Source organism: Aythya marila, assembly GCF_965140915.1.
Source record: "Aythya marila genome assembly, chromosome: 2".
Lineage (NCBI taxonomy): Eukaryota > Metazoa > Chordata > Aves > Anseriformes > Anatidae > Aythya > Aythya marila.
Window position 1 is genome coordinate 111,134,182 of NC_139043.1, and position 25,439 is coordinate 111,159,620.

At 39.5% G+C, this 25,439-nt stretch overlaps 1 protein-coding gene across 3 annotated transcripts in view; it reads right to left on the reverse strand.

Moving 5' to 3' along the window:
• The window catches only part of SPIDR (scaffold protein involved in DNA repair), a 203,117-nt gene that overhangs the window by 129,664 nt on the left and 48,014 nt on the right, over nt 1-25,439 (reverse strand). For all 3 annotated transcript variants that reach the window (XR_014316874.1, XM_082752975.1, XM_082752974.1), the window contains exons 6-7: nt 19,955-20,205; nt 9,271-9,371 (exon numbers count right to left, since the gene is read on the reverse strand). Coding sequence is in view for 2 of the 3 variants with exons in the window: in XM_082752975.1 (XP_082609101.1) it covers nt 9,271-9,371; nt 19,955-20,205 (352 nt within the window). In the remaining variant the exon portion in view is untranslated. The remainder of the gene's footprint in view (nt 1-9,270; nt 9,372-19,954; nt 20,206-25,439) is intronic.

The window sequence follows — 25,439 nt, forward strand, 5'->3', positions numbered from 1 at the left end:
TTTTGAAAAAGTAATATGAAGTGGTTTTTAGTCCTGTTCTAAGCTTTCCTAGGCATTCTGATAGCTCTTGCCACTGCTAGGATCCTAAGCTAGATGAATTTTTGGTTTGAACACTTAGCAGATCTGCTCTCATGTCCCACGTTAATTGCCTAACTCCAGATGACACCTCTGGGATATTGCTCTCTCACTCCAATGTGGAACCTGGCCATGAAGTAGTTCAGTTCATCCACAACAATACTATACAATACTATACAACAAACACACAGCTACAGGCTGGGAGATGGGTGGTTGGAAAGCTGCCAGGTGGAGAAGGATCTGGGAGTATTGGTTGATAGTCAGCTAAATATGAGCCAGCAGTGTGCTCAGGTGGACAAGAAGGCCAATAGCATCCTGGCTTGTATAAGTGATCGTCCCCCTGTACTTGGCTGCACCTCGAGTACTGTGTTCAGTTTTGGGCCCCTTGCTACAAGAAGGACATCAAGGTGCTCAAAAGAGTCCAGAGAAGGGCGACAAAGCTGGTGAGGGGCCTGGAGAACAAGTCCTACGAGGAGCGGCTGAGGGAGCTGGGCTTGTTCAGCCTGGAGAAGAGGAGGCTCAGGGGCGACCTTATCGCTCTTTTTAGGTACCTCAAGGGAGGCTGTAGCGAGGTGGGGGTTGGCCTGTTCTCCCACGTGCCTGGTGACAGGACGAGGGGGAATGGGCTAAAGTTGCACCAGGGGTGTTTTAGGTTGGATCTTAGGAAGAACTTCTTTACTGAAAGGTTTGTGAGGCATTGGAATGGGCTGCCCAGGGAAGTGGTGGAGTCACCATCCCTGGAGGTCTTTAAAAGATGTTTAGATGTAGAGGTCAGTGATATGGTTTAATGGAGGACTTGTTAGTGTTAGGTCAGAGGCTGGACTAGGTGATCTTGGAGGTCTCTTCCAACCTAGGTGATTCTGTGATTCGGTGATATTTCAAACTCATGGGAAATGAAGAGACAAATTTCCCACTCAGTACATCTGTTTCCCTGGTCAGTTCCTTTAATTTCTGTTACTTCCTTCAGCACACAGGGTGATGTTGCCCCTCAGTTTATACGTTGACAGCAAAACACATGCTTTAACACAACATTTTGCAGATGTTTTGCATTACCCTGAATTCCAGGAGGATTAAAAAAAAAAAAAGAAAAAAAAAATAATCTGTGTTCCTTTGGAGATTGTGGACCCTGAGATGCTGAACCTTTTTAAAACTTCAGCACGACTCCACGGTGTCTGACAGAGTGAAGGCTCCTGACAATCTTCAGACCTAACAAGGTGGCTTCACAGCAGACATCCATGTTTAAGCCACGGAGCTGCATCAACGCTGAATGCACATGCTCATGAAGGATGCACTCACTGGACACACCAAGGGCAGCCTAGGAGGTAGACTAAGAAGGAAGCTATTCTGCATTGACTCTTAACTACCAAAACGAACTTCTGAAAGAAGAAAAGTAAAAACACAGAGGAGCACAACCCTAACATAAAATGATGTTCAGACATTCTGGCTTCGGTGCCTGAAATATGATTCTGAAGTTTGCTTTAATAACTCCATAACTACCAATGAGACATACAAACGAGAAAAAAATAGAAATGATGGTCTCTTGGGGACTGCATACTTTAACGCAGTCTCTATTTTCTTTTGCTGCACAGAGATGGGAAGCTGAACACACTGCAAGCACTGGGTCCATTGGACTCGATGTAGGGAAACGCATCAGATGTTGACATCAGTAAGACTACGTGCAATTTTGCCTTGCTCAAGTGAATTTTGCTAAAATGTTACTTACTGATCAAGTGCTCAAAAAGAGCACCTGTGGTCTTGAATGGAAAGCCCTCATATGGAGCAATTTCTCTTCACAGTAAGGTGACAGAGCTCCAGTACTACTCCCTGCAGGACCTATGGGATGGAGATAAATGCTTCAGGAGAACAAGCTGGAGTGTGTAACACCTGAACAGAAAGCAGGGGTGGGGTTAAGTTGCTGTGTTCTCTATGATTTGAGTGTGCTAGCTGGGATACCCAATGTGCCTCTGTGCGTGTCAGTTCAAGCTTGCCATGGTTCAGAGAGGAAGGAAGCAGATGGAGTTTCCAACACTGGGCTGTGATGACACTGCGCTGCTGTCACTGCCTGTACAGAAAACCTTCCTCTCTAGGGAGGAGGAGAAAAGGACTTGTCTCCATAGAAGAAACAACAATAACAGAAAGGGGAAAAAAAAAAAAAGCAGTATCAGCAAGGTCAAAAAAATTTATGAAACCAAAGGCAGGCTGGATTTATGGCAGTGGTTACTTCTGAATTTTTGAATTTTCCATTCTTGCAAATCTTGCAATGTCTGCAGAACGTGTCATACCCACAGGGCTGAAGGATGTGATGTGCCCATCTTCAGTCTGAATGTAACAAACATATGTGACACAAGGTAGAAATAAGTTTTCATGAAGGCCGAAGTACCAATACTGAAAATAGTGAATTACAAGCGCACAGATCTCACAAACACAGAAAAATCTGTTCAGTTAAACAGCTAACAACTATGCTTCACTGAGCATTTTGATAAAAAATTACTCGTATGGGACCATGAAGAACAGCATAGTGGAAAGCATTATTACTGCAATAGTGAGAAGTCTCTGTTAATAAAGAGCATGCTCAGCTACTAGTTAACATACTTGTGAACTATCACGCAAAGCCAGAATGAGAAAGTAACAATCAGAGAAAGGAATGCTCCACAAACTCCTCAGCCACAAGACTTGCACCGTAAGTCATGTGGATGAAAGATAAACAAAGTAAGCACAGTAAGATGCAGAAGGAAGAGTATGTCAGTACCTTCCATTCAAATCAATTAAAAATGACACTCAGACAAGTAGAGAGTTACCACCACCACAAAAAAAAAAAAACAACCACAAACAACCACAAGATAAACTCATAAGAAAATCCAAGAGAAGGATGAGATTGCTTTAAGTCATGTTATTTTTTAAAAAATAGCTAACAAGTATTTTTTTTTTTGTGCAAAGGCATTCAGAACAGCCTGTATTTGTTCTTACCAGCATACGATTCTTGAACTTAATGGTATCTGAATGATAAGGGAGAAGGACGGATGCTTTTACACAAATTACTATTACTTTTAGTCAGATTTATCAAACACAAATCATATATATGAAGTGCAGTTTAGAAACAGATTTGTACTGTACCTAACGTATTTCTAAATAATGCATCTGGAAAGTTAAGTTATACTTCCAGTTAAATGGCAAGTTCTTCAGAAATACAAACTACAAGAAATACAGGTGTTACACTCAGATCAAAGTTCTATTAATCCTAGCTAAAAGCTTTTACGTAGTACCATTTCCCACTGAAAATACAGAATCTTGTGCAATTAATGTTGTTAACAGTACTTACTGTACTAAGAATGAAAGTACAAATGTGTTTCGTTCTGATGGCTTGATCAGATCTGCATTATGGAAGTATGAAACAAACCAAAAAAACAATTTATGCCTTGTTTAATAAAGCCAATTAGCAACACACTTCCAGATTTGTCCCTCAGTTATTATTTCGAAGGCGTTATTTTGTCCCAACAATATTTAATTTCTAATTGTCCAATGTAGGTTTCAAAACTGCAGTAGTAGACACCCTCCTGGGACAGCACTCACTATCTGCAGTGGATGAATAGCCAAGCCTACATTTTCTGGTTCAGGCCACAAAGTTTTACTTTCATTCTCAAGTGTCAGAAGTATAAAATGTCAAATCACAGGCATAAATCAAAAGAAAATGTGTACTTTTGCTTGGCATCCCATCATCGTTCTTCCTTCTCCTTCACGTAAAAGCCTGCAGGTGTATGCACAACAAACTCAGCAGGCTGATATACAGGGAGCAGACCCTTCCAATCCAAAAGGCAACGTTTAAAGCCAGGAGGCAGCACTGAGATTCCAACATTTTCACAGCCTGTACAGAAACATCTGTTTGCTATTACCATCCATACATATTGTTATTCTTCCTGGGCTGGTAACTTCTGAAGCCATTCAAAAAGATTTTTCTCCCAAACATACCAAGTCTTGCAGGCATGATGGCTTCTTGCCACATCTATATTAATTTAAAAGGACGCTGCTGAATTTGGCCCTACTTTAAACATTACACATTCTTTATAACAACATATGTAAGCTACTTAAAGTGTTTGTGTATGCCATTATTGTTTCTCACAAGAAAACAAAAACAATACAAAGAATTCTTGCTTGAAAAAGACAAGTTTACATCTTATTTTTCCCTCCCAATGCTGTGACAAGTTCAGACATTTGGCTAGCAAAAAAATGACAAACAGAAATTTGGCCGCTTGCCATCTCTCTAAACTACAGTATTAACTAGTAACTAATGAAATTATCAAGAACTAAGAAAATAAGCAATAGCTAACGAAGCTCAGACTTTTGCATTTACAGAAACATTTTGCATGGTAAAAGGAAAGCCTGTTAAGGACTATCCCTGTTTTCTTCATCCACAGACATCAATCTTTGTGCAAGTCTCATCACATCCAAGCTGCTAACATCTTTTTCTTTCCCCACATCGTAACTAGTCACCGAAACTCGAAGGTGGGGGAGTGATTGTTTATATCCTCATTTGTAAGCCCTTCAGCCTCCCTGAAAACGCACTAGTACGCACGAAACCCCATCTTCATCTTCAAGGCTTCACCCTCCTCCCCTCACGTGTTCCTCTCGCTTCAGTCACTTGAAGGTCACTTCCCCACAAGAGAAAGGAGCTGTGCTGTTTCGAAGGAAACGCTGATGGTTTGGGGTTATTATTAATTTATTACTCAAATTCAATTGTAACAAAACGTTCATCCCAAATCTTAACCTCAGACCAACAAATTCCAGTTATCTTATATCAGATTACGAACTCTACAGCATAACGTGTGTTGGCATTTTCAGTAAAGAGCTGCTTTGAGAACAACTGCAAGAAAAACAAAGAGCAGAAAACAAAATGTAGAGAAAGTAAGATTTCAGAAGTTACTTTTGAAAACAATCAGCAGGAGCTTGTTTTAAATCTTGTTTGTGTCTTCTCCTATGGACAGGAGAGTCTTCAGAACGTAACTCAGAAGAGCACTATTTTTCTCCTTCTGCCTCATGCAATCCCCACATAACCAGCAGATGTTGACAGGAAAAGGTTTTAAGGTTTGTTTTTTTTTCCTCCTCTCTCTCTCTCTCTCAACTGTCCAGATCACTTTGCCCAAACAGGAAACTTCATAGGGAAGTTGCAGCATAGAATACAGGAGGGGAAATTAAAAAAAAAAAAAAAAAAAAAAAAAAAAGCTTGCAAATGCTTTCAAAACCTTTTCACACAGCACTCTCCAGCCACCAGCTTGACTGAAGGGAGCCTTGCTCTTATGATGGCTGTACACCTTTTAGCCTCCCTGTTACACCTTGTGAAGAACAAGCTTTTAAGAACTCATGGAGAAGAGCCCGACACCCCAAACCACAGGAGCGTCCAACTAGCACTGTGCAGTGCAGGCAAGCTTCTATGGTGCCTCCTTTCAGCCCTAAGTGACAGGGTCAGGTTAATTACAGAAGTGGAATTACCAATCAGGAAGACCCAATTAAGAGTAAAGGCTTTCTTCCCCCACTTCTTTCTGCTGTATGATATCCTCATTTCCATCTTTGTCTGCAGTTTCAGAAAGACTGCCATCACACACCCCACCCAGTACAGGGTGCTGAATTTAACACTTCAAAATTGTCCAAATGGGGAAAGCACAGAACTTCTTCTGCCCTGAGGAATGATTCAGACAAAAGTGAGACCCCTAAGCACTACAAAAAAAAATAAACAGAAGATGCATGCTGAAAGGAGGCGCTCTTTTCTGAGGTAGTGATTCATCCCAGTGACCACGAGGCAGCCAAACCACAATTCTTAGTTACCAAAAGAGGTCACAGGAGCAAACAAAGGAATTCAAAAAATTAAAGCCAAAAAAAAGTGCTTTTTTTTTTTTTTTTTTGGATAATGTGGTTGTTGATATAACTTAAAACCAACAAAAAACAGCAAAACAATAGCATAAAATTCTGTAAGATGAAATGTTCAACAAGAAGAGAGGAATGGCCCATACTTCTGGAAACAGTTTTCCTTAAGTCTCAAATGGAAGTAAGACTTCAGACTGATCTCACTTGAAATTGCTCCTCTTTACCTCAACGATGAACTCCTGGTCTGCATGTCTACGGAACAACCAAAATGACTTGACAGCTCCTGCAGCAACTAGGTTACTTCAACCCTCCACATTAATCTTCAGGCTCCTTCGACAAATCATTTGAGTTTGTTATTTGATAAGTTCTTTCCTCTACTTCTGCTGCCAGAAGTCAGAAGCAGTCCTGGAAATTGTGTGGTTTAGAAATATTACCGGGCAAAACACAGGGAAATAAATCCAAGAAGAATCTCAGATCAGTGAGAGACCCTTAGTGTGAACCTAAAAAGATGAAAGTGGTAGGCTTTTACTTTGCTGACACGTCACATTTCTGGACTAGAAGCAATTGTAAGGTTATCTAGGTACACTACTAACATTTCAGCCATTCAGACTGACATTTTCCCAACGAAACAACAATTTTATTTTGGTGACATGAAACTGTTTGACTATTCTAAGAACAAAACTATGAAAAACTAATTTTGCCCTGGATGAAAAAAGTATCTCCCAAATACTATCACAGCTATTTTACTGATAATTTTGTCATAGTCACGCTTTGGAATAAGGACTGCCTATTGGAAATGGTAAGTAGGTTGTGAAGTTGAAGTATATTTCTAAATTATGGTGTTATGTCCAGCACCCTTCTGAAATTTAGTTTTATGCTTTGGCAAATGTTTGCAGGGTAAATGTAGCATAAAGCAGTGCCCTAAAGATTTCTAACTTGCCCAAATTCCTGCACATTTTCACCAGGATGGTAAAAGGCATATCCCAGAAGCTGTTCATCTGCTGCCAAAACTAAATCATCTTGAAGACAGACTCACCTGAATTTTAAAAATGTACTTTAGAATAGAACAAGGTATTTTCCCCATAGCCTTTTTCTCAGAAAACGCTAACTAATTCTGACTCATTTTCTGAAAGAAAGCAAGAAAAAGAATCAAAGAAAGGAATCCAGCCAGGGGCAGATGTTTAGCATGGAATATTTCAGCCTAAGAGTTAACGTCTAGCAGACTGGTGAGCAGCCAAACACAAGTTTTCGTAATGACATGGGAAGCTAGGACAAAAAGAATATGAGCCATTTTGCAGATCCATTGCCATAGAGAACACTGGGAAAAAAAAAAAAAAAAAAAAAAAAAAGAACCAATATCAGTTTCTGTTCTTTATTTCAGAAAAAGCAAGAGGATGTCCTCATACCACATAAGGATGTGGAAGTAGATTCCTATTCATTAGTAACTCAGGACGAGGATAAACGACATGTAGAAGGCTTGATTAGTTTTAAGTGAGCATGCCTGCATGATTTTCAACATAGCAGTTCTGAAAAGAGTTGGCTAAAGGCATTTCTGGGTCCCTGATATTACTTTCTAGTAAGTCTTCAAATACCAGGGAAATTCCAGAAGACTGAAAAGATGATGATGTTCAGCAAGGGCAAAAAATGTGACTCACAGTAAATGGAGAACAGCTACCCTGATGTCAGATCTAGGCAAAATCACTGTGCAAAAAAGTAAGGAATTAAGACCAAAAATATATTTTGTGCCATTCCACATCTTGAATATGCATCATGCAAGTGATCACAGGATATAAGCTCTCTAATGCTGCTGTGAGAAACTTTGAGACCAGCTTTAGTCAACAGTTTGGGTTTGACTCCTTCAGAATTAGTAAGGACTTAAAATCATAAAACATTCTTATGAAATAACAGACATTTTCACTATCAATAACGTGCTCTTTCAGTGGAATGCAAAAAAATATTTCAGATAACTAACTTTGTGAATTACAGTTAGAGCTTTTCATAAGCGGAAAATCATAATTAACAGCAGTGCCAGCAGGATTTGAAAGCAAACACACTATTAAATGGTTTCATCAATTATTTTCCTGTATCTAGATAAAAGAAACACAAACGGTAACTAGAGAGTGGGGAACTGGATCTCAGAAGTCAGTAGGATCTGGGTGATGGTTCTGATGAGACTAAAACTGAAGGGATACATATAGAGTAGCTGCCTTTGTTTCTAAGATCATGCTGAAAAGTTTGAGAGCGTGCAGTAAAGAGCCACACAAATCACTTGACGACTGGAGAAAATGCTGCAGAGAACATTAAAGAGTTCAGGCTGCTTAGTTTATGAAACTTGTGAGGCAGCATGATTTTGCTATACGAGTGCCAGAGAGGGAAAATGCCATACCCTAAAGAGCTCTTTAATCTAATGGAGAAAGGCTTTATATAAAACAAAAGATGGGAACTGAAGCCAGACAAACTAAGATTTGGGAGAAAAAATTAAAAAAATCAAAATGTGAGTGGAATTAAGGACAAGCTCTCAAGGCCTCAAGGCAAGTGATAGATTCCCCCATTTGCATGTTTTCAAATTAAGACCAGAGGACTTTCTGGAAAATAAACAAAGTTAATATGTGCCCAGAAACAATTATTGGGCTTAATACAGAATAAATGCTTGAAATTTCATAACCTACATTCACGCACACACAAATTGATAAAAAATGTTTCTTTACACTTTTGACTCTATGAACCTATTATCTCTTAAGAAATATTACTGAAAGATGGTGCTATTAGTCACTTACAACTAATTAGTGCAACTCCCACCCCTTCTTTTTAAGGGAAGCGCCCCACAGTTATACTTCATGCTCATTTCACAGTTGCATTCTGTTTGTTCATGTTTGCTGTCATCCACAATTCCAGCAATTAGCCATGAATATGGCTGACTTCAAACAAAAGAAAAATTGTCAAGGAAAGAGGAAGAAACAGCAATATAGAAACAACAAGAACCAAAAAATAAATAAATTGCACATTCAAAAAAATAAACTTTGAGTTGTCTTACCACCTGGAAACATCATTTTCCCAAGTGATGTGGGGAAGCAAGAAGTTCTGAAGAGTTTAGTAGATCAAGGCTATTTAAAACAAGTTCTTTATCCCTTATACTCAAATGCTTTGAGGACTAGGACATTGTCTTTTGGGTTCATATTCCATTTCAGCTCTGTATGATGGTTTACACTCAAAAGAATTTAACCCCAATTCAAGCAAAAACAGAGAGGATCTAAATTTCAGTTGTACCCTTCTGTGGGCTATGTGCATAAATGCATCCATGTACTTCCACGTAATAGTGTATGTATTAACAGTTCTTACCTGATGGGATTTTAGCATCTGAAATATACTGATGTCTCCAAAAACTAATGGCAGATCTTTCTCTGTTCTGCAGCCGACATAACCTCTCAGCCAGCCCTCCCCTGCAGAGAATAAAGGAATGCTCAGTTTTGCCAAGAAGCAGGATACAGTTTTGCCAAGTGACAAGCCATAGGACATATGGAATATGTATGCTTTGACCCTAAGAGACAGAAACATACAGGAACGTTACATTTTACAGATTAGCTCTCCTCATTTTGATTTTCCAGTGGATACACTCCCAATAAAACACAGTTAGGGTCAATACACACAATAAAACATTTTTCCACTATCTGGGTGTCCACAGTCTTTAAAGCTTTCAGAACTGTCTCCAGCACAAGGATTGTAAAGAAAGGTTCCCACTTTCTTCCTCTGCACTTTCTCTGCTCTTATGCACATACCACGATAGCTACTACAGACAATTCTGAATTTGAAACAAACACCCTAACTGGTTCAGTGTAACCACCAGTTATAACAGGTTGGGTTTTTTTTTTTGCCTCACAGATTTGTTTGTCTGTTGGCAAGGAGTGATCACAGAAATATTCTTTTACCCATACTTGACCCTATGATTCATTTCACAAGCTGGGTCAAGTGCGCAGTTTCAGTGGTCGGAACATTCTCCGAGATGGAATTAATTTAGCATTCCCAAGGTGAGGAGCAGAGGAGTGGCATCGAAAGCACGGACATTTAAGGTAACACTAAAGCAATTCCTACCCTTGGATTCAAATTCAGGAGATGTCAACTTACCTCTTTAAAACCAAAAAGAGCATGTTGGAAGCTGGTTTGGGGCTGTTACAATGAGCTTTGGAATAGTAAGGGAGTATTTGAGCGTTTTTCTTTGGCTTCAAACAAGTTATTTGCATTAAAAAGCAATTTATTCTTTCCTTCAAGTGTAAGTTTCCCTACAAGTTCTAGTATATATCAATAAAGGCTTCCACTAAGCTGAACCGTATCCTCAGGTAAACTTAGTTTGGGAATCAAACAAAAATAGAATAAGGCCAGTTTATGAGTGCATATAAATGGGATTATTATTACTATTATTTTAGAACAAAGATCAAATAGCTTGGTAAAGCTCATGCTGCAAATGAGAAACTGGGAAGAGCCACACCTGTGGAAACAAAGAAGGAACTAAAAGGGCTAAGCAGCACTTCAAGGAGCCTTTAAAAAGTCTCTTTGGTTAGCAATTACTAACAGCAATTTCACCTGCAGAGAAAACAACAGGTTATATGATAATGAATTAGCAGTCTCAGCTGATTTTCTAATGAGCAGCTATCTAATTTGCGAAACCATAACTATCACAGGACTTGCTGGATAGCACAGCAAAACACCGTCATAGTGAAGCCCACAGAACGAATACTCGGAAATACAGGAGCCAGGTTTGACCCAGAATGATTTGTCAAAGTTACGTAGTTTATCTTACTGCAGTCTCTTCCATGGCCACAGTGGTTTAGGCAGGGAAGAGAAACTCAGACTCTAATTTAGCATCTTTCAGAGGACCGAAGAATTCCCCAACCCCCACGATAAAGAACCCACAAGCTACATGACTTGCTATGTTACGGAGGAGAACAAACAAAAACCTTTAGGACACCTTGGGCTCCAATGAACTTACAGAGAAGCTTAACAATGTTCTTTAATCCTGCTTTCAACGTGGATTTTAAAACACATGGGTAACTAGTACAGAAAAGTGCAATGGGTGCTTTGGTATGCAGCAGGCTCAAATTAAGCACAGACCTTCTTACAGGGTAATTTTGTCTGCTGCTAATGCCCTGCTCAGGCAAATTTACCCAAAAAACGTGAGCACTTGACACTCAAGCCTTACTGCAGCCCTGTGGTTGAGGACAAGGCAGTTCCACAAACACCAGCCAACTGCCCACCCAGCTCCTCCTCCTGCCCGGCTGCTGTTCTCAGATGCAGCTCTTCATTCAGCTTGGCTGCACCATCTACCCATGCCGTGCTGGAACATGGTTCACTTGAGTTACGTTTAGAAATACAGCTGCTAAATGCATTTTGAATTTGCTTGTTTGCTGAAGTCTTGCATGGGTAGGTCTGCAACTGAACCCTGTGGCTGGACTACAGCAATACAGAAAAGAGCGAGTAGCTCAAAAACTTGTTCTGGTGGATGACAACTATTCAGCAGAAGTGTTCCAAAACCTTATTTCATTTCTTCCACAGACAACGTTCAAAGAAATGTATTTTCTTACAGTGCTTAAGGTACCTGCACAAAAGAGCAGCTCTTAAAACCTCGGTCTGATTTTCCCCCTTCCCCTGAAGAGGGTTATGGTTGTAAGCCATATTGCTCCATCTATGGCAGAAGCACTCCATAGCATGACGAAGTTCCTGGTTTCATGGCACATGACAGAAGCATACAATACAAAAAAAAAAAACAAACAAAAAACAACTCTTGTGTCAGGCCTAATACACCTACCAGGCAAGGTCTTACTCTGACATGACTTCACTGCACATTTGCTAAGCGGGTCTGTATCAGGACAGCAGTTACCACAAGGTCCATGAAAAATAAAACCATGTCTTTCCTTAGCGGCCCCTTGGCTAATAAAATTGATAGTTGTTAATACTTATCCTTCTATTCCAATTCCAAAATGCATTTAAAAAAAGTTTAAACTGCAAACATAATAAGGCATTTGCACCTGCCTGGTTGCAGAACATCAAATATAACCAACAACGTAGTTCTGAGAGGTTCTCATCCAGCCATTGGCATTGCTTTTTTGTTCTGCCCCTCTCTCCCTCCCCCGTCTTTCATACGTTGTGAAACTGGAAAATACAGTTCAAGGACATGCCATGCACAAAAGGAATTTTGACGGCAAAAGAGAGAGTTGGTAGTTTATGGTTCATTTCCCCCCCCTTCTTCTAAAATGTAGAAACAAGAAATTTAAACATTGCCCCAAAACCAGCAGAATCAACCCATTTTTAGCACTTAAGAAAATGGAAAAAAAAAAAAAAGAAAAAAAAGGTGCATTCTGTTGCATATTTTGACACATTTTGAGACAGCGACACTTGAGAACTATTAATGCCTTCTCATATAAGACAGGTGCCCACGCTGTTCAAAATGTTTGTGTATACGCCATGAGAAATTGTGAGCAGATGAGAGAGATAACAGAGCTACAAAGCTTACACAAAGCAGAGCGTGATGTTAAGCAGGAGCCAGCTTCGGCGTTAAGAACAAATTTCATGTTTTGAGAAGAGCAACGCTGTTGAAATTACTATTACTTTATTCCCAGTTGCACCCCTGTGGATTGTTATACACCTAATGAGCTTTTATAGTCAGTCTCTGGTAGTTAGCTCAGTTCACTGGGACTAGGAGGCATTCTTCAGCATATATTCTATCCAAGAAAGGGGCATTTTGCTTATTTTTGGTAACACAAAATAAATATTTTTTTTCTTTTCACTGTCCACGCATTCTCCCTCTGAAAATGCCCTAGCTTTTCAGCGCTGTGTGTTTGGTTTGGGTTGCCAGATACTAGAGGTTTTGTTGGCACAAAGGGTGGAGACTGGATTCCACAACGCAAAGTCTCGTTGCAGTTTCTTCATGTACCCAGCTGCCCCAAGGAGGTTGGAGAAAAATATCCAGATCCCTTTTTTGATCTTATGATGCATTTAACTGTCCTATATGGCTAACCCACCATCTGGATTGTGTGTGTATATATAAATGGGCAAATATATTTTTATTATTAATTATGATTTCTGTAATCAAGGAAACTGACAGTCTGTATTTAAACAACAAAAACTTTAATCTGAGATGCATACCTTACTGACTAGCGCTTTGAACTTAACCCCAAAATAATGTTTTATCGTGAGCAAATTTAATGCATTTGGCAAACTGTTAATGCAAGGGCTGCTCAACGAAGCCAAACTGCACAGATACAATCTCTGCTACTCACGACCTTTTTAGTTTTAATCAGGAAACTCTTAGTACAACTGTTTTGACCCTTAAAATCCCCTAAGGTAGATTCAACAATTGGAAGTCCACGTCCTACTTCCCTACTAAAACCGAGCTTGTTGAAATACTCCACGGTCCATGTTCAACAATATCCATGTGAAAGACACAGGTTTGCTGACCAAAATATAACTCAGCATCAAGTACAAAAGCTCAGTTTCTGGAGGTGCTCCTTTCCACAAAGATCGTATTCTTCTGGAGAAGCCGGCAGCCATGGCTTGGACAGGCACGCTCTTCGCTGGGTTAAAAACTGGCTGAATAGCTGGGCCCAGACAGAGGTGGTGAATGGAGTGAAATTGAGCTGGCGACTGTTCACCAGTGGTGTTCCCCAGGGGTCAGCGTGGTGGCCCATCCCCTTTAATATCTTTATTGAGGATTTGGATGAGGGAATTGAGTGCCAAGTCCTGCACTTTGGCCACAACCCCATGCAGTGCTACAGCCCCGGGGGAGAGTAGCTCAAAAGCTGTGCAGAGGAAAAGGATCTAGGGGTGCTGGTTGATGCTTGCCTGAACATGAGCCAGCAGTGTGCCCAGGTGGCCAAGAAGGCCAAGGGCATTCTGGCTTGCATCAGGAATAGTGCAGCTAGCAGGACAGGGAGGTGATTGTCCCTCTGTACTTGGCTCTGGTGAGGCTGCACCTCTAGTACTGTATTCTGTTTTGGGCCCCTCACTGCAAGAAGGACATCGAGGCCCTGGAGCGTGTCCAGAGAAGGGCTACGAAGCTGGTGAGGGGCCTGGAGCACAAGTCCTGTGAGGAGCGGCTGAGGGAGCTGGGGGTGTTTGGTCTGGGGAAGAGGAGGCTCAGGGGAGACCTCATTGCTCTCTGCAGCTGCCTGAAAGGAAGGTGTGGGGAGATGGGGGTCAGCCTCTTCTCACAGGTAACCAGTGATAGGACAAGAAGGAATGCCTCAAGTTGCACCAGGGGAGGTTCAGTTTGGAAATGAGGAGCTCACTGGGAGGGGTTGCCCAGGGAGGTAGTGGTGTCACCATCCCTGGGGGTGTTCAAGGAAAGGCTGGATGTGGTGCTTAAGGACATGGTTTAGTGGGTGATAGTGGTAGTATGGGGATGGATGAGCTTGGCAGTCTTTGCCAACCTTGATGACTCTATGAGTGTACCACCCTCTGTCAAACATCGCCACATAGTGCTAATCTCTAGTTTAAAATTCCAAGAAGGTTAATAGCAAATGGAAAAAAGAAAGAGCATTAATGAGTAGGCTGCGTTTTTAAAAAGCCCTTTTCAATCTTTTTTTTTTTAATTGCTAGAACTCTTTCTGTGTTTATTTAATGAAGTTTTAATTCAGCACGGCAAGTACTAAAAATAACCCCATAGAATTAGATTTAGATAAGTTTACTCCTTCCCAGACTTCAATTCCAATTTAAGAACTGTGAACACTTACACATCTGAGTCGCCTCCTCAGATACACTACTCTCAGAAGTCCATGCACTTCAAAACACTGTGGATTACTTACATATATCCATCTTGGGACTGAGCAGTTAGTGATTTTCTCCTTTCAAAGCAATGACAGGTCTCTACTAATATTTCCAAGCTAACTAGTAAAATAAGTTATTTCTGTAACAGTCAGCTGTTCAATTCCACTCCAGGGGGTGCTCACTTAAATTAATTGCTAGCGCTGACAGTCACTACTCTGTGCCCCTTTACTGTAAAAAACAGCATGGGTACATATGTAAGATATGGGGCCCACTCCTCTCCAGTGCAGGAGAGCAGCTGTTGACTTGGTGAGGTAACAAGGGCTCTGAAAGAGTAACTTGGTGTACGCATGAGCCCTACTCAAGCTCTGGCTCAACGCTTAGATTTATAAACATTCACCTTGGATGAGTCTCCATTAACATGATCATTGGGGTAATTTTGTTTGTTAGATGTGGACATGCACAACCAAGGCATAGCACGAGTTCTTTTCCTATGTGATAGAACAAGCAGACAGCAATCATTTTAATTCCCTAAAAAACTTCTTCAGTAACTGTGCTCTGCTACAAGTTCTGGGTTCTTTCCCTTGGAAAGGAATCAATGTTTCTCCCAAACCACAATTTCCATGTCAAATGAACAGCATCACGCCGACGTGTAAAATGAAAAGAAAACAAAGATCTGTACTGTAACACAAATGATCATTTCTAACACACAGCTATCAGACCTCCAGTCTTATGAGTTCAAGGATTTGGAGCCTCTCTCAAGAAATAAGCCCAAAGTCCTTTCTGGTCTGTGTGGTCTCTTTGATATTTCTTTGTTCAACTGTTCAACAAAGAAGCTCACCTCCATAAAACGTATGTGGAACAAAGGTACCGTTTTCAAGAGCCACCACCAGCGCGTAAGAGACAGAGATTTATGTGTTGCTGTTATACCCTCATGCTGCTTACGGATGTGTGTAAGAAAAAAACAGACCCTATTTTACAGCCTGCTGTCGTTTGTGCCAGCTCCTTCCTCCCTTGGCATTTTCCTTTATTTTCAGGACCTCACTTGGCCTTGTGTGACCATTTTACTGCATGCAGAACCAGGACATTCTGTATTTTTCCCCTCTTTTGATAAGGCAAGTTAATTTTAGCAGATGAGATCTGTAAGTGATCTACTGGCTTAAATATATAATTATAAGATAATTAAAATGGAATTTCCTAAGATTTTATTTCACTATTAAGCTAAAGAGGGCCACATAAAACTAGCAAATAAACAAAACCACACATGCACACAAAAAAACAAGCACCCTCCCCCAAAACAAAGCAGTTACTCTTCACAACTAAAAGCTCTTGCAGCATGACAGATTTAGATGAAGTAGGGTTAACGTTATATAACTTCAGATATCCATTTCCTGCACTGAAAGCCAGACTTTTTGTTTAGCTAATGGAAATAAAATTTTACTAGAAAAAAACAAACAATTCATAAAGCCTTCAAAAGAGGTCTTCTTGTAGACAAGAAAAGCTGAGTGAACACATTTTGATTTTTTTTTGTTTACAAATACTGAACAAGCACAGTTATTGGTTTAACCCATGGAACAAACCGAGACTTTCAATACATTATTTCTCTCTTCTTTAACATGTGAACTTTGAGTGACTTGGAACTGCGCAGGTTATACATTTTACCTTGTATTATTAGCATTAATTCAAAATCTGAAAAAAAACTTCCTGAAAATGGTTATTTGCAGTGTATATACTCTCACCCTTAGGTCTGCAAATCACTTGCATAATTTTCCCATGCAATGTTGACTCAAGCTGAGAAACTGAAACTTTGTGGTGGAATAAAAGGGCAAGAACATCTAAAACCAATACCTCTTGACCTAATCACCAAGCCAATTTATCTCTGTATCAAATACCACTATTAGCACTTCCTCACCAGCTACTTTAGTAGCTCATCAGTGCAGTACATTGACATTTATCTCTCAGCATACCTTGGAAAATTATACTACTTCCACTCCCTCCAATTCTCACTTCTATTTAAATAAAAGGAAGATAGCTATTCAAGATGGCACATAAAACCGATGTTTAAGGTGAGGATGTCCAGGCGCTTTGTTTTGATGGTTGTGAGTGAAAGAAATCTTTCTTTTTGCTACTAGGATGGCAGAGCTGGCACCTCCTACAGCACTGCCCTTCAGGGAGATCTAGAACCTGACCATGCCCACCAAGAGCCCTGAATACCAGTGCTACACAGACTATCCAGCTCTACCCTGCAAATACTGGCAGAAAGAAGAGCAGTCTCCATGTAAACCAATTTTGAAAACAGAAACTAATATTATAGTGGATATATGAAGGGATGCTTGAATTTGGTAAGAAGGCACAGAATAGATCAGACAATTAGTGAGGGAAAAGTTCCCTAAGCTGGGTCTTTCTTTTGTGCAGATGCTTATCACTTTCCAAAGCCCCACTAACTACTGACAGAATGATTGCAACATGCCCCTTCATATTTCACCCATCACAGCATTGTGCATGTTGCATGTTTCTTCTGGGGAGATAGGTGTTCTTCTCATTTTCTTTCCACTCCAACACGTTGCTATTACACTCAGATTTCTAACCCCAGCATTAATGAATAATTAAGCTAATTTCTAATAATCGGCTTACCTCTGAAAATTTGTTGTTTAGGTTAGATTTTTTTTTTTTGTAGTAGAGTATGGCAATTATCTTTAATAGGATCAAATAAATAACACTCTTTCCTCCCATCTGGTCAACTGCTCCCTTCCAATTTAGGACCAAGAGCATCCCAAGCAGAGAGGTTGGGTAGAAAAATGCAGTCATTGAGGTAATAGGAAGATAGCTGCAATCAGATAATGAGAATATAAATGCAAACAGCAGCAGAACTAAATAATATTGGAAGACTGTTACACATGGTATAAGACCTTGTCAGAAAATAAAAGCTAGAGTTTCTATGTTCTCTCTCCTTTTTGGAAGTAGCTGTAGTCACCTCAAAAGGCAAAGAGAATGAAATAGAAAATATATTGTTGTTTTCTAAAAAGTTGAAAGGAGAACACAGGCAGCCTACTCCAGTTAGAGCAGGACTTCTCCAACCAGTACACATACTAAAACCATCTGCTTTTGGCTTTGAACCTCTCTCACAGGAATTCACACAGAAAGACCATGGCTCTATCACTTTAACACCTCCTGTCAACCCTGATTTCACTAAGCACCAGCTTGGAGGAAAAAAAAAAATAAAAATAAGCCTGGTTAAGCAGAAGTATTTTTCCACGCATTGCATAGTTCCCAATGGTCCAAGTGGGAAGGGAAACCATGGACCAGATCCAGCCTGCAAGATGAATTCCCTTGTTTATTGCTTTTTCTGCTGTGGTCTCAACCTGCAGTAGAGATGGGGAAAAAAGAAGGGGACAAGCCAACAACTGCTATACAGCTTTTAGCTATATAAGCAGAAAGAAGGGATCATCACTTCATTGACCAAGAAATTGATAAACCTTTCCCCAAACTAGTCTTCAGCCTACGGTGCTGAAAACCTAAGCTCTCCTATCTAGTATACAGACTCTTATATCCAGTGGTAGCACATAAAATGAAAACATTCTCAGTCAACAATGAAAGGAAAAGTGGAAAAGAGACATACAAAATTAATGCCCTGAACAGGAAGAATGAAAAGATGAAAATGATCTGGACAAGCAAATAATTAGACAAACAAAACTCATCTGAGGAATTTCCTGCTTGCTTCTGTGTTCCAAAAGGAACCCAAGGTGGAAGCACAGAATAGTTTAAAAAAAATAAAATCAAAAATACCCCCAAAATCCCCCCTGCATGCTGTCCTTGTCTACCCATTCTGGAGGGATTGCATTCTATATTGAAAATTTGAAAAAGAAATAGATAGATAAATCAATAACACTGATTATTCTCTTATATAGCCATTTCAGAGTACTTTTACTACAAAAACACATTTTTGCACTAAAATATTTGATACTAAGGGTCACCAAATGAAGATGGTAGGTACAGATTCAAGTCACATTTAAGCTACGCAGCTCCTAAGCGAGGGATGTTATTGCTGCAGCCAAAAGCTTTTATAGCTTAAAAAACACACACACTACTGGACAAATCCATCAGGGATGACAAAACACTCAGCCCCCAAGGCAGTAAACTGATGAAAGCTCAAAGTGCACCAGGGCAAAAAATACCACTATACACTTGTCTTGTTCTTAATACCTTCACACATACTTGCTTTTGGCCACCAACAGGCATTTTTGTCAGTAAAGCTTTGGTCTGACCCAGTACAGTTCTGTTTTTATGTTTTTAAAGTAGTAAGTAGAGCTTGATTGCACAAGTACTGTAAGTATAGAGATCCTCAGTAATTACATCTTTTAAATCTGTTCCTTCACTCAACATTTTGAAGTAGCCAAGAACATTTTAAGAGGAAAAATAAGGTATGGTTATTTCTCCAAAGTGCTTTTTAAGTGCTTCATTTTCTGATTGATTACTGTATTGAATCAGCTGTAAAAAGTGTAAGAACGAACCATATTGTTAAAGATGCAATTGGTATCTACAGCAGCACTGTTCGGAATTTTTGTTTCTGTAATTTGAGCCATGCCCTCACATATATCATTTAAATTAAAGCAACTTTAGTGAATACAATATAAGAAACTACTATTTCTGTATTGTAGCTAGCTAGGAAAATAATGAATCGTGAACATCAAACTTCTGCTGCTCAGTTTCTGGTGGTTTTCTTTCTGCATCTTTTAATACATTTAAGTAAGTCAAAAAGATCTCAATTTCAGATAAACAAATACATCACACCTTTGCTTAATTATCGCTCTGTTTTGCGCTATTCAGCACTATTAAACAGTGGCCCCTTTTATACAGTATTCCAGATACTTTTACCCTGATAAATCTGGAAAGGACTAAAAAAGTAAGAGGTATAATATTTTCACTATATATCTGAGGAGGCACAAAACAATGAAATGATGACAAGCTAAAAGAGAAATTATGTTACAGTTATGAGAGTATGTGTACTTAAGGCATCAATAAAAGTACAAAACCTGTATCAATTTGTATAAAGGAGTTCAGATTGAGAATTTTGAGCACAAGTTTTAAAACAAAAAAAAAAAGTTGTTTCTTGTCTTCTTTGTTTACAGATAAATGATATTCTTTAAAGTTTTTGGAGTTGGCATCTTTAAAGTGTTTATCCTTGAAATGCGTTCCTACTCTTCTGTTAGTTAACTTGTATTATCTTATTTACAATACAAAAGTTCCTTAAGAAAGGCAAAACATTTACCTCAGTAATTTCTTCTTTTTAGCAGAATCTTCTGGGGTTCTAGAGGCCTTGCCCGACTGTTTCTTAGGAGTTTGTAGAAGGGCCTGTGCAGACTTCAGCCAGTCACTGGCAGGTCTTGTTGGAACTTCCCCCATAATCAATGCCAAACTTGACTGCAATTTCTTAGTGAGTCCTGGATTAGTGGTCTCTGTTTCTACTTCTTCCACGCTGTCATTATCAGATGAATATTCAGAAATTTGTGTTGGAGTCATCTAAACAAATAAAAATAAAAAGCTATTTAAACAGAATGCTAAGGAAATAAGCTAATTCACATGGAAAAAATCTTGTTTACTTTCTAGTACAGATTCATGTAGCCATTTATTTATGTTTCCCAGCAATACATAAATTAAATGACAATTTATTGATTAATATAACTTGGACAAGTTCACTGTAAATGCATATTTATCTTTTCTAAGCCAGTATGAACTGCTGAATATAAAGACCATCTGGTGAGGGAAAACTGTGATGAACTTATTTTTTTAAACAACTAGATCTTGAGAATTTATCAAAAAGATAAGTCAATGCCTATCTCTATCCAAAGTCTATCTGAAGTTTCCAAACAGGTGTCAGGATTAAAGCAAATTTTCAGGAAAACAAAGAGATTAATGATGAAAGGGATCATGACTGGCAGGAGAGCTGAAGGAAGATGAGCTGTTGCATCTAGATTCAAGTAACTAGGAAGGTTTGCTCCTCTAGTCTGAGCTGACAAATCATAGAAGCATAGAATGTCCTGAGTTGAAAGGGACCCACAAAGATCATGGAGACCAACTCCTGGGTCCCCAAAGGACCACCCCAAAATCAGACCATGTGTCTGAGAATGGTCTGAGACTGTTGCCCAAATGCTTCTCAGACTTTTTTCTCAAGCTTTCCCTAGCCCCCAGCCTGACCCTCCCCTGTCCCAGCTCCATGCCGTCCCCTCGGGTCCTGTCGCTGTCCCCAGAGAGCAGAGCTCAGCGCCTGCCCCTCCGCTCCCCTCCTGAGGGAGCTGCAGGCCGCCATGAGGCCTCCCCTCAGCCTGCTCTGCTCAGGGCTGAGCAAACCAAGGGACCTCAGCCATTTCTCATACATCTTCCCCTCTAGACCTTTCAGTATCTTTGTAGCCCTCCTTTGGGCACTCTAACAGTTTTATATCTTATACTGTGGCGGTTTACATATAAACATATGTCTCTGTGTGAAACTCAGAAATCATAGCTAGCAAAAAGTATTGAACAATTCTGTTAATATAAATTTGACCACTAAAGCTAGCGTTGATGCATGTCCAGCAGGCCTATGGCTTCCAGTGGAGGTTTCAGAAGTGTACATCCCAGACTCAGAAGCCATCAAGCCACATCCACGTAGTTCCAGGGAGGATCAATCCCTGGTCAGCCACAAGTGCTATCAGCAGAGTGGAGCCGAGGTTCCTAAAAACTTGCTGGCACTCTCTCATAGAAATTCACAGGACATGCTGAACCAAGAAAGGAAGGATGAGAGGAAAGGGTGCAAAGGCCCCAGAATAAATCTGGAACAGGAGATGAAAGGATTAGGAGAGTGCTGACGGGGAAAAATCACCTGCTTTGGCTCAACTTGTCATATTCTCCCATAGGGCTCCCGCACAGGCAGGGCATGGCAGCAGGTTTAGCACCCTGAGGTAAGCTATGCAGAGTTCAGTTGTTATGTAAATTATCTCTTGACCCAGTATTTCTTAACTAAATAATAATAAGCAAAAATACTTGGAAATTCTATAAAAAATAAATGTGGAAATCAGTCAGAGAACCACACAGCCATTTATCCTTGTAGAGCAGTGCAGAAGTGCTGTACAACTGCTTGCTTCTAAATAAGAGCACAGACACAACTCATTCAAGTCATGTTTTAATGAACCAAGCCGCTTACTGGAGGAGATTTTAATGGCATAATCTGGCCTGAAAAACTCCAGAAAAGCTGACCTACAAGCCATGTTTGCCGTTCCTATTTTGGTTACATTCTCCCATTGTTGTAAGCTGGTTAGCAACTCAAGTGCTGGTGGAGCAAGCACTGGAGCAGTCCTACCACAGGGACTGACTCATGCAAAACCCTTCTTTGGAGCAGGTGAGCTCCATAACTCATCCCTGATCCTTGGAAGAACCAAAACCCAATGGATAACTGCAAAGTATTTGATTCATGTTATCAATGGGAAACTGGAAAAAAAAAAGTTAACTTTGCTCCAGATAATGCTGCTCTGATCACAGAATAAATGAACTTGTTTAACAGCTCTCCACACAGGTTGTCTGACGAACGGCTCAGATAAAGACTTTAAAGATAAAAGGCGAAAGGGAGGGAAATCACTGCATTCGCTAATGGTGTATGTTATTAATTAGTGTAATCATCTGAAACCAACATTTCTCAACTGTGCACACAAAAAAAATGAATAAAGCTATTGCCAGTTCTTTAAAACATTCTTCACGTAAATGATGAGACACTGTGTTCGTGTCCTAAGAGCTGACCTAAGTATTCTGGAAATTGGAAGGACCTTTTAAAGCTATCCAGAGAAGAATTGCTAAAAGAATGCAATTCATATCAGCCTGTGATTTTTCTGTTTTAAACACAACACAGTCAACATTAGTCCCTTGGCAACAACATTTCTCTGAAAACAAACTCCTTCCACATTGGAAAGGAGCCAGAAGTAAAAGATTTCAAATAGTACAAAAGCAGCAACCAAACGCTTCATTCTTAAAACACCACTTCAATGCCCTCTTTTGCTACAGGAGTGCTCTAATTTTACTCAGATTGTTACAATATCCAGTTTGCCTAAAAAAGGATGCAAACCTGAAGTTCTCCATGCATGCAAAACACAGATGAGGAAAGCCCTTGGGATGTAATTAAAGTCAAGCACATTATAATCCCACTGACTGTTGTAAGAGTTAAGCGGCTTTCTTAAGTAAGGATTGTCTAATAAATCATTTAATACTTCTGCTAATATTTATTACTGTATACTTGTTTAGACTTAACTTCCCCAAGGAAACCATACTTTGAGGTTTTTGCTTTTGGATTGTTTGCTTGTTAGTGCTGTTTTGTGTGTGTGTTTTTTTTTTAATTGGTTCCTTGGATTTTTTTTTTATTTTTTTTTTAAAGAGGAAGCTATAAAAAAAAGAAAAACAAAGAACAAAAACTGAACTTTCCAATTCCGTACATTATTTAACTTCAGCCGTCAGAAACACATCCTGAAGAGGAAAATATTTTCAAAACTTACAGACATGATTTTTCAAGTAGGCAGTATACAAGATGGCACATCTACCAACATTATGGTGGTAGACAGATGGCCAAAAAAATAGCAATTTAATTCCTTAGGTTCACTTTAAAACAACCATTGATAACTAGTGAACAAACTGTTTATCATTTATAAGTATCCTAAATATCATGAAGCCGAATTTTCGAGAGGTTTTTGTTTTGTTTGTTTTACAATAACGTCATCCCCAGTAGTATCACTATGAGTTTCTGAAGAGCGTCATTTGCTAAGCACTGAGAAGCATCAAATTAAAAGTAGCTGACATTTCCACACTGCTATTACTTTGAAATAGTGATTTTTGTTGTCACAGCAGAGGGCACATACCCTACCCCAGCTCCCTGACTCAATTTCTCCACCTCACTCCCTTTGTTCAACCCCTGAGCCCAATCTAACTACCTTCATCCTGGCATTTTCCACGGCTGTCCCCCATATAACCTCATCACTCCAGATACTCCGCAGTAAATTGTCCACCAATATTTACTTTTCATTTCCAATTATAACCTCGCCACAACACCTTCATTTATCTTATGCTAACCACTTTTCCATTTCCAAGGTCTGGGTAGGAAAAAAAAAAAAAGCGGGAGCTGACTTCATACTCTCCATACTCTCTCACTAAGATGATGACATGGCTCATTTTGTTCACTTTTAGAATAAATGGATTTGCTCTGCACATGGTTTCCTTTGGAAGTGTTTAAATGCTCCTCTTCCACGGCTCTTTATTTTACATGGAAAAATGACCAGCATAAATGCACATAGTATTGCCATTATTTCCACTAAGATTTGTCTTTAAGAAAAAAAAAAAGTCAGTGGCTACTGCAGCTGAGCATCCAGAACCCTATCAAAGATAAGCATGCTTAAATCAAAATGCATTAAAAGATAGCTCTCAAGGTGAATTCATTTATGATGTGTTTTTGACAATGCTCACCAGTACATAAGGGATGGTACAAACATAGAAATAGGTATCAAAACGAGAAACAGCAAATTTGCCCCCACTACTAACAAATTAAGACTGCTAAATGTGTGTATATATATATATATGATCAATTTAAACAGAAAATCAAACAAACAAAAGCACACCCCCACACCCCTCAAAGAAATGGCAAAATCCCATCCCAAAGCATTCAATGACAAAACAGATTTCAGTGAAACGAAGATAACCTCCCACGAGTTGCCTGGGTACATTTTGCACCCAGGCAGCTGAGTAGCTAACACACTGTTACTTCTGCAGCCAACCACCTCCTCCCTCACCTTCAGGAGATTTGCTTCAGCTGTTACTTCACCTTGAAAACCTTGCAAATTCTTTGGGAGTGCTTTTACAATCTGCACTTTGCAGCACTAGCCCCAAGATGATCTGAAAAAAAAATTACCTGTTGACTTTAATAATGACAGAAGCAAGAAATAACTGTATTTAATCACCTTAAAAAAGACTTGATATATCTTATTAATAAAATAGCAATAAATTAACAAGAATTGTTAAATCTCCATTTTTGAGGTTTCTAGTTTAATTAGAAATCAGGATGAGTAGTTGGGAGAGTTTCTCGCCCACTTTTGTTCTCCTTTCAAGATACACCATTCAGTGAGAATTTTCTGCAGAAAAATTTCAGCACGTACACAATGTCTTTGTATTGGTTAAACACTTTCACTTGTTCAGTCATCTCACAGTCATGAAGTGTCATAAATCTTTTTCAATTAGTAATGAAGACACTCTGCAGATATAACACTCAGTAAACACACACTGATATTCTGAACTAGCCCATCACCTGAAACTAAGATGCTTCAGCATGTTGTAGCATGTTGAAGTTTTTTTTTTTTTGTCTGAATCTGTCATTGTCAAAAAATGGCTGTCAAATTCTGACTGGATACTGAAGTAACTTTTTGCAAATGGAACTCACTTAGTCTGTCACTTGCCTCCTTAAAAATAATAAATTTCTTCCCTCCTATCTTACTGCACCTTAGCTCACACGCAAGAATTAATATGGTTTCTCAGATGGCACACTCCAGGAGCCAGGCTTTCTCAGGGTCAGAAAGCAAAGCTTTGTCAAAAAACGGAATTAGTATTTGAGAGTTTCCAACATTGATCATTATACTTAAAGAGGTAAATCAGTCTTGTTGCATTCCCTTTCCTACTTCTACTTTCACGTGCCTTTACTTCTAACTTCAGAAGTATTTTCTATTGTCTCCTGTTGCTCTCTCATGGACTTTTTC